This window comes from Dendrobates tinctorius, unplaced genomic scaffold, assembly GCF_039654945.1.
Source record: "Dendrobates tinctorius isolate UK_male_01 unplaced genomic scaffold, ASM3965494v1 ptg000152l, whole genome shotgun sequence".
Lineage (NCBI taxonomy): Eukaryota > Metazoa > Chordata > Amphibia > Anura > Dendrobatidae > Dendrobates > Dendrobates tinctorius.
The window spans coordinates 2,487,363-2,496,537 of NW_027361819.1; the positions used below are offsets into that span (position 1 = coordinate 2,487,363).

Below are 9,175 nucleotides of genomic sequence, written 5' to 3' on the forward strand. Positions count from 1 at the left end.
ATACAGATATGGACAAGATTATGTCTGCAGCCACCACTAGGGGGCCTATGTTATTAACTCCCCCTAGTGGTGGCTGCCGACAGGATCTTATCATGTATCTCTGTATACAGAGAGCTCCCCCTAGTGGTGGCTGCCGACAGGATCTTATCATGTATCTCTGTATACAGAGAGCTCCCCCTAGTGGTGGCTGCAGACAGGATCTTATGTATCTCTGTATACAGGGAGCTTCCCCTAGTGCTGGCTGCAGACAGGATCTTATCATGTATCTCTGTATGCAGCGAGCTCCCCCTAGTGGTGGCCGCAGACAGGATCGTATCATGTATCTCTGTATACAGGAGCTCCCCATAGTGGTGGCTGCAGACAGGATCTTATGTATGTCTGTATACAGGGAGCTCCCCCCCTAGTGGTGACTGCAGACAGGATCTTATCATGTATCTCTGTATACAGCGAGCTCCCACTAGTGGTGGCTGCAGCCAGGATCTTATCATGTATCCCTTTATACAGGGAGCTCCCCCTAGTGGTGACTGCAGACAGGATCTTATCATGTATCTCTGTATACAGGGAGCTCCCCCTAGTGGTGACTGCAGACAGGATCTTATCATGTATCTCTGTATACAGGGAGCTCCCCCTAATGGTGGCTGCAGACAGGATCGTATCATGTATCTCTGTATACAGGAGCTCCCCATAGTGGTGGCTGCAGACAGGATCGTATCATGTATCTCTGTATACAGGGAGCTCCCACTAGTGGTGGCTGCAGCCAGGATCTTATCATGTATCTCTGTATACAGGGAGCTCCCCCTAGTGGTGACTGCAGACAGGATCTTATCATGTATCTCTGTATACAGGGAGCTCCCCCTAGTGGTGGCTGCAGACAGGATCGTATCATGTATCTCTGTATACAGGTGCTCCCCCTACTGGTGGCTGCAGACAGGATCGTATCATTTATCTCTGTATACAGGGAGCTCCCCCTAGTGGTGGCTGCAGACAGGATCTTATCATGTATCTCTGTATACAGGGAGCTCCCCCTAGTGGTGACTGCAGACAGGATCTTATCATGTATCTCTGTATACAGGGAGCTCCCCCTAGTGGTGACTGCAGACAGGATCTTATCATGTATCTCTGTATACAGGGAGCTCCCCCTAATGGTGGCTGCAGACAGGATCGTATCATGTATCTCTGTATACAGGAGCTCCCCATAGTGGTGGCTGCAGACAGGATCGTATCATGTATCTCTGTATACAGGGAGCTCCCACTAGTGGTGGCTGCAGCCAGGATCTTATCATGTATCTCTGTATACAGGGAGCTCCCCCTAGTGGTGACTGCAGACAGGATCTTATCATGTATCTCTGTATACAGGGAGCTCCCCCTAGTGGTGGCTGCAGACAGGATCGTATCATGTATCTCTGTATACAGGTGCTCCCCCTACTGGTGGCTGCAGACAGGATCGTATCATTTATCTCTGTATACAGGGAGCTCCCCCTAGTGGTGGCTGCAGACAGGATCTTATCATGTATCTCTGTATACAGGGAGCTCCCCCTAGTGGTGACTGCAGGCAGGATCTTATGTATCTCTGTATACAGGGAGCTCCCCCTAGTGGTGGCTGCAGACAGGATCGTATCATGTATCTCTGTATACAGGAGCTCCCCATAGTGGTGGCTGCAGACAGCATGTTATGTACCAGTTGATTGACATGGGCCAGTTTGAGGCTGTAGACAATTGACTCTTTATTTTTCTGGTTTGTATTTTATTATTAAACAATATTTCATATTTAAAAATAATAATCCTGCCTTCCGCTTCTGTCAGGTTTTCGCGTTGTTGCAGTGTTGTCTCTCCCATGTTGGGGGATGGTCGGGCAGCTTTGCCATTCAGTACTGCAGGAAAGCTGAATGTTGTCACCCGGGATTAGAGATGACAGAACCTGACAAGATGACGGCTCAAAGGGTCTTTTTTTGGGGGGGGATTATCAAGTATCATAATCAGTAATATTTACACCTTGCTGTGCCCCCCAGGACGGCACAGAGGACTGCGATGGGCAGTGGATCGGGGGCAGGCGGCACGATGGCGGTTTCATTGGCCGTCTGCGCTGTTAGTCCTTAGTCCGCGGTCCCGTCGTCTGAGGATCGGGTTGATGGCTCCTTGTAATGTGTCCCCCAGGAGGAGGGAGCATCGCGGGTTAGAGGGACGTCTCCCGGCTAATTGGCCGCTCTGCCCTCCAGCTCGGCGATGCGTTGCCCCTGCTCGGTGACGGTGGCCTTCAGCTGCTTTATCTCCTCCATCAGCTGCTCCAGGCTGGAGTCCTGCGTGTGGTAGGACAGGTGCGTTAGTGTACGGTGGATGGCAGTGCCCGTGCCTTCGCGGTGCCCCGTGTCTGATGCCTCTTACCCCGCTCCCGTTGGACGACTGGCTGCGTTTTGGCAGCCGCACGTTCAGGACGTTCTTGTTGACCTTTAGTTCTCTGCTTTTGCTCGGGACGTATCCGTCCTTCAGGGAGATGAGCAGCGGCTCCGCGTTCTTGCCCGACAGCCACTCGTCTGCGGTAATCGCCGGGTCCGGGCCGATGGTGTCCGGATACAGATCGTCCTGGAACAGGTCAGACTGCGGAGGATAGGAGTGATAGTCAGTGATGCCCCCCGTGCTTGGTCTGATGCCCGCGGGAGCAGAGTCGGTGATGCCCCCCGTGCTTGGTCTGATGCCCGCGGGAGCAGAGTCGGTGATGCCCCCCGTGCTTGGTCTGATGCCCGCGGGAGCAGAGTCGGTGATGCCCCCCGTGCTTGGTCTGATGCCCGCGGGAGCAGAGTCGGTGATGCCCCCCGTGCTTGGTCTGATGCCCGCGGGAGCAGAGTCGGTGATGCCCCCCGTGCTTGGTCTGATGCCCGCGGGAGCAGAGTCGGTGATGCCCCCCGTGCTTGGTCTGATGCCCGCGGGAGCAGAGTCTCACCTTCCTGGGCACCGTCATGGCGATGGGTTCACATTTCCTCTCGTGCAGCTTGTAAAATCTGAAATGATAGATTCACCGTAATGATGGCACCGCTGAGCTGATAGCGGGCGCCGCTCCGCCTTGACACCTACCTGGCGATCTCACACTTGTTCACCTCCAGCCCGCGCTTTGGCATGTAGCCCATCCCCCGCTGCGAGTCTTTACTGCTGTACAGCGACAGGTAATGGACGTAGGGCGCCTCGTCTGTCACCTCGAAGTAGCGGATGCTGCTGTCCCCCTGTGACGAGACACAGAAATGTGACCCCCGCTGCGTCCGGCACCCCATAAAGATGAGCGCAGCACACAATCGCCATCGCCCACCTTCCCGCACACATAGACAATGTTTGTATCGGGGTCAAAGAAGGGGATGAGGACGCCGCTGCTCGTGTCCAACTCCTGCAGGGTCAGTGGGGAATCCAAGGCCTTCTGTAGAGGAGAAACACAAGACGTGGAGGTGAGATGCTCTGCATGCACAGACAGGCCCATCACCACTTCTGCATGTGTCATACTGCGGGCAGCCAGGAGGTGGCAGCACTCTACACTCACCGTGTCCCATAGGGCCACCTGTCGCTCGCTCATCCGGCTGAACCCTGTGGTCAATATCTGCTCATCGGACACAAAGATGGCGCGGACCGGCCGGCTGCCCTCGTGGGGCTTCTCTTTCTCCTGCAGGAAGAGGATAGAGCGCTGGATATAGTCACTGGGGCAATACTCGGCTGTGAATGTGGTCTGCCACCCTGCTGGTGGATTCTGGTATTGCCTGACAATAACTCTGACAATGCCGGAATGCTCTGCAGGCGCAATGCTCTGCGCTCTCACCGTCACCACGGTCCCGGCTCTGGGCTCTATGATCCGGATCTTCTTGTCTTTGCAGGAGGTGCAGATGAGGGACCCGTTCCTGTTCCAGGCCACGCTGTATATGAGGTCGGTGTGAGTCTCGTCTATGGAGATGATGGACTGTCCGCAGCCCACGTCCCAGATCAGGACCACGTTATCGCACCCTGGGGATACAGAGCACGGTACATAGTCCTCCCGTACAACAGTGCCGCCTGCGCTATATGACGTGGGTCACGCTGTGCCCACTTATTACCCGCACCCCGTACAGGACAGTGCCGCTGGCGATGCATGACGTGGGGCCCTCGGTGCTGACATATCGCCCATCGCTCAGTCATTCCTGTGGTAATTCCCTGCGCTGAGTTCAGGTTGTTAAACGAGTGCGAGCGACGGTATTGAAGTCATTCACGCTTGTGAGGAAGAATGATGGGGCAGAGCGATCCCTAGTAGATCAGTCTGTCCCATACAGGATCGTGTTATCAGCAGCACATCTGCAGGTTACAGCGGGCGACATGCTGCCGAGAGCAACCATTCCTATCCGCCATGAACAATCAAATCACACGATGAGCGAGCAGCATTGCGCTTGTTTGGGGGCGATTGCCGACATCTTTATATTTATGAACCCGGGATTTATAAACGTGTATCCACAGAGCACAGGCATGCCCACGAGTGTATCCACAGAGCACAGGCATGCTCGCCCACGCGTGTATCCACAGAGCACAGGCATGCTCGCCCACGCGTGTATCCACAGAGCACGGGCATGCTCGCCCACGCGTGTATCCACAGAGCACGGGCATGCTCGCCCACGCGTGTATCCACAGAGCACGGGCATGCTCGCCCACGCGTGTATCCACAGAGCACGGGCATGCTCGCCCACGCGTGTATCCACAGAGCACGGGCATGCTCGCCCACGCGTGTATCCACAGAGCACGGGCATGCTCGCCCACGCGTGTATCCACAGAGCACGGGCATGCTCGCCCACGCGTGTATCCACAGAGCACGGACATGCTCGCCCACGCGTGTATCCACAGAGCACGGGCATGCTCGCCCACGCGTGTATCCACAGAGCACGGGCATGCTCGCCCACGCGTGTATCCACAGAGCACGGGCATGCTCGCCCACGCGTGTATCCACAGAGCACGGGCATGCTCGCCCACGCGTGTATCCACAGAGCACGGGCATGCTCGCCCACGCGTGTATCCACAGAGCACATACAGGTATACTCATTGCACATTGCTAACAGTGGAGCCTGTGCTGTATGTGGTGGGTTCTACGTTGCCCCCTTCCCCCACCGCTCGCGCTGCCGCCTGGGCTGTATGATTTGGGGTATATTGTGCCCATTTCTTACCTGCACTCAGCAGGACGTTCTGAGCAGTCGGGTGCCACAAAACGATGCCCACCCGCTTTGTGTGGCCCTCCAGCGTGACAAGGGGATCTGTGAGGGAGCGGGTGAGACCACCGTCCGGAATCTCCCACACCTGGTGAGAAAGTGGAGGCACAAGTAACGGACTGTGCACGGCACAGGCGAAATACATGAGCAGAGTAGACGGCGACGTTCCCACTGGTGTCTGGCCACCATCAGGGGGCAGCATCGATCTCGCGCCCATTTATTGCCCCCAGTCTTACCATGACAGTGCAGTCCTCTGAGCCGCTGGCAATGACGTTGTCGTTGTGGGGGCACCAGTCAATGTCCAGCACCGGAGCCGTGTGCCCACAGACCACAGGCTGAGACTTATCCAGGCGTCCTGTCTGTGAAGAGACGACACATGAAGAGAATACCTGGCACGTGTCAGTCCCCCGCAGAGCACCGCTGAGCCCCCCATGCTCTGCCTCTGCAGTGTTCACACCAGGCAGTCTCCTACAATGCATAGCAGAGGTGCTGTATACCCCCACAAGCGGGCGGCGATGGGATTTGGGGCTTCTGTAGCTCAGAAGTTTACAGGAAGCTGGCAGAATTGTGATTGCAGCTCTGACAACCAGGATAGTGAGTCAGACCTGTGCTAGGAGTAGTTGTCACTTCCCTGCCCGCGCTCCTCACAGTGACTGGCATCGTGCTGGAGCAGTGACTGCACCTGAGCGGAGGCGCGGGCCGCGGGGCTGTGCGATGTGCTGCGGTCGGATGCTCTGCAGTGACGCTGGTGACATTAGTGATGTGGCTTTTCACGCTCGTTCCTCCCATCGCTGTGGTTTGTACGAGGAAGGTGTCGCGAGAATCGACCTTCAGGACCAAATAAGGACAAGTCTGAGCATGGCGGTGTCACCGCACTTCCCCTATCACTGCAGAGCGGGGGGTGAACACTAACAAGTCAGGGGGGGACCCCCTTTTTATGAGGGTCTACATTACTGTTGGGCTGTCAGACACACATCTGCCTCTGGGCGCCCGTTCCGCCTCAGCACCAGATAAAGGGTCGCACTGGCAGGAACCACGTTTAATTTTCACACGTTTGTCGTGTAAGTGGCTGAAGGGGTTAAATGCTCGGCCGCTCTGCAGATTTTATGAGGGTCATAAGATGTTCTACCCCCTGAGGAAATGACATCCCCCCATGGCTCTCACAGAGCGGGCATGTCACGGGGACACACAGGGGCCATTGTGCGCTGCGATCACCGCGCGGCCCCCGTGTGATCCGTGTGTGTCAGCCGCCGCTCCTGTCTGCGCCGTCCTCCGCACCGGGCTCAGGTGGGTGACGGCGTCCCACTCATACCATGAATGCACGGGAACATGGCGGCCATCAGAAGGCAGCGTCGTGGGCGATCCTGCCGCTGAGGTCTATGTACGGTTGTCGCTGGCGCGGTCCTGCAGCCTTTTCACCTGCATCAGCTCTCTCCACTTCCTGTGACAAAACCACCACATCCTGACCGCAGCCAACGCTTTCAGCTCTTGCAGACACTTCTGTAAAATGAATGCGCCCTGCTACCCCCGACCGTTCATCTGCCATACACCCACCTTGGACAGGGGCAGCACCATGAAGGCTCCTCCGCCGCTGGCCTCCACCACGATGGCCAGGAACTTGGGGTTGACGGCGCAGAAGTTGCTGTCCCATGTGTTCTGCGATACGCGGATGTCGTCGTAGCACTGGTCGGCCTTCACCGGCTGCCCGAAGACGTGGCGGAATTTACTGCTGCGGACGACCTTCCTGCTCATGATGAGGCCTGAGAGACGGGGAGAAGAGATGAACGTGGGGGGCACAGGTACACAGCGATGGTGTCAGGAGGCAGCTGCGTAAAGGACGTCGTGGTCAGAAATGGCGACATCTTATTTTACCGTTGTCCCCTGGAGACTGCAGCCTAATGGAGGTACGACGTCCTGCAATCACGGGGGGCAGCGATAAGTGACCAAACCCCAGAATTACGTGCCCACCCTGCAGGGGTAGATGACATGCCTCCAGCATGTTATACCAGGGGGTGTTCTCCTAGATGACCCCAGAACCTGGTGATGCCCCATATAGGTCGTGTCGAGGGGATCTGCGCCCACCAGTAACCCAACAGCCTAAAACGTGGCCCCCTGCCTCTTACCTGGTGTGCGGAGCGGGGTACAATGGAGGGTGATGCTCGGCGTCAGCTGCTCGGAGTCTGCATCAAACTTCTGCTTTTTAGGAGAATATTCTGTAAGAAGGAGGAGGAGGAGTGCAGGAAGCCGGGTGGGTGTCTTATCTTCCTTGGCAGGGGAGGGGTTAACTGCGATTCAAAATCAGGTCCTTGGGCTCAAAGCAGATAAAGGGTTAAATATGGTAAAAAGCGAGCAAGGGGTTTAATAGAGCCCCCCATTAATGAAGAGAGGTGCGGAATGGAGGGTCTCCCCAGTCAAGGTCGGGAGGTGAAGGTGAACCCTAACTCTGCTGGCGGGTGCAGAGTGTCAGCTCTGTGGTCAAGGGAGGCTCCGAATGTGTCACTTCAGCTGGTGGGCGCCTCTTGGGTCCAAGGGCGGCATTATAGGGGGTCCCCACATGAGGGGACCAGATCTTGCTTTTCGGCGGTCGAGGAGGGAAAGGTCCATTGCTCTTCTACATTCACTTTATGGTTTTGTTCTACTATAGAAGTTGACGTAATGTCAATCAAAGAGGTTCTGCAGCAGCTGGGGCGTGTCTGGAATCATTTGCCCTCTATATAGTCCCACTGACTAGCTGTGGGCTCCCTGCACCGGGGGTTATTATGTGACGGGGTGGTCCCGTCTGCGCTCATTATGGCGGACGTCCTTCCGGGGGCTCTGATGTAACCCGCTCATTGCCTCACCCGGATTGTGTCACCCAGAGGCCACATCCCGCAGCGGGCACAGTCATCATCTGATTGCCTCATGTTCAACTCCTGAGGGGGGGGGGGTGTCAGGACATGCTGGGAGTTGTAGTCCCACAGTGTCTGGAGCCGCACACATGACTACTGTACGTCACCCCCCCCCCATCTCTTGTGACATTTATATAATCCGCCCGTGTGCCTGTATAGTGGCGCCATCTAGAGGGCGAGTGGCCATGTAGCAGCATCCTATTTTCTGTGACAGCTGCTCAGCGCCCTCTGCTGGCTGTCACTGCATACAGCATGACTAACAAATAAAGCCGCACTAACATGGAAGATATGGAATTGGAATTGCGTTACTGCTCTAGAAAGTCAGTTAGAACTGAAGATACGTAGCGCATAAATTGGCCAATTCATGTATATCCAGCATGACCAGCCAGCGCCATTACCCGGCTCCGTACTGACCCGCAGCCACCATAGAAAGCAAAGCTATACAGCCTCTCCCCGTGTTGTTGTGTTGTTTCGCCCCCCCCCCCTTTTTTTTTTCCCACAACCCTTGGGGTTTTGATTTTTATTTTTCCCGGACACTGGATTATTTATGTTATGTATTTTATAATCACGTGTTGCCGTTTCTCTTTCGACGGCTCAGTGAGTAAGACCCCGGGATGGGTCGATACGTCTGTGTAGCTGCAGTCGCTTTGTATATGATCACATGCTTTCTTCCCTTGAACCATTGATTTCGTGATATGGATTGTAATAAATAAATTTACGTTCACCATAAATCTCGAGCGTGCGGTGACCCTTTGGTTCTCTATTAACAGGGGCTTCCGAGCCCTTTCCACTGGCACCTCGCCTACCGGATTGAGCGCACTCTAATATTGTACCTTTTCATGTGTAGGAGAGATAGTAAGCTGTGACAGGCCGAAGGAGGAGGTTAGAGATAAAAGGTGAGCGGCAGATGGGGAGAGGGGAAGAGCAATGGGGATGTTTGTCTCCCATGATGAGGGTGGGGATGTCACAGGAGAGAGAGTGTGGAAGCCAGGTGGCAAAGTGATCAAGGAACTGACAGGTGGGACTCCGATACACCACCACCACTCGCATGGAGAAGGGGACGTAGAGTCTGACAGCATGGACCTC

The 9,175-nt window shown here is 55.6% G+C and overlaps 1 protein-coding gene across 2 annotated transcripts; it reads right to left on the bottom strand.

Annotated features, from left to right (window-relative positions):
- Window positions 1-1,699: 1,699 nt before the first annotated feature.
- On the bottom strand, window positions 1,700-8,569 carry CORO1A (coronin 1A). Of its 2 annotated transcripts, XM_073547350.1 has the most exons (11): window positions 7,325-8,569; window positions 6,756-6,961; window positions 5,438-5,560; window positions 5,160-5,289; window positions 3,797-3,978; window positions 3,524-3,643; window positions 3,299-3,403; window positions 3,070-3,215; window positions 2,939-2,996; window positions 2,383-2,595; window positions 1,700-2,297 (listed from the first exon to the last, which is right to left on the bottom strand). In XM_073547350.1, exons 2-11 carry the CDS (start codon window positions 6,951-6,953, stop codon window positions 2,193-2,195), a joined length of 1,380 nt encoding a protein of 459 aa, XP_073403451.1. In that variant the 5' UTR covers window positions 6,954-6,961; window positions 7,325-8,569; the 3' UTR covers window positions 1,700-2,192. The 2 variants fall into 2 exon arrangements, with proteins under 2 accessions (XP_073403451.1, XP_073403452.1); XM_073547351.1 differs by lacking the exon at window positions 7,325-8,569 and having other exon boundaries at window positions 6,756-7,233.
- Between the last annotated feature and the right edge of the window lie 606 nt (window positions 8,570-9,175).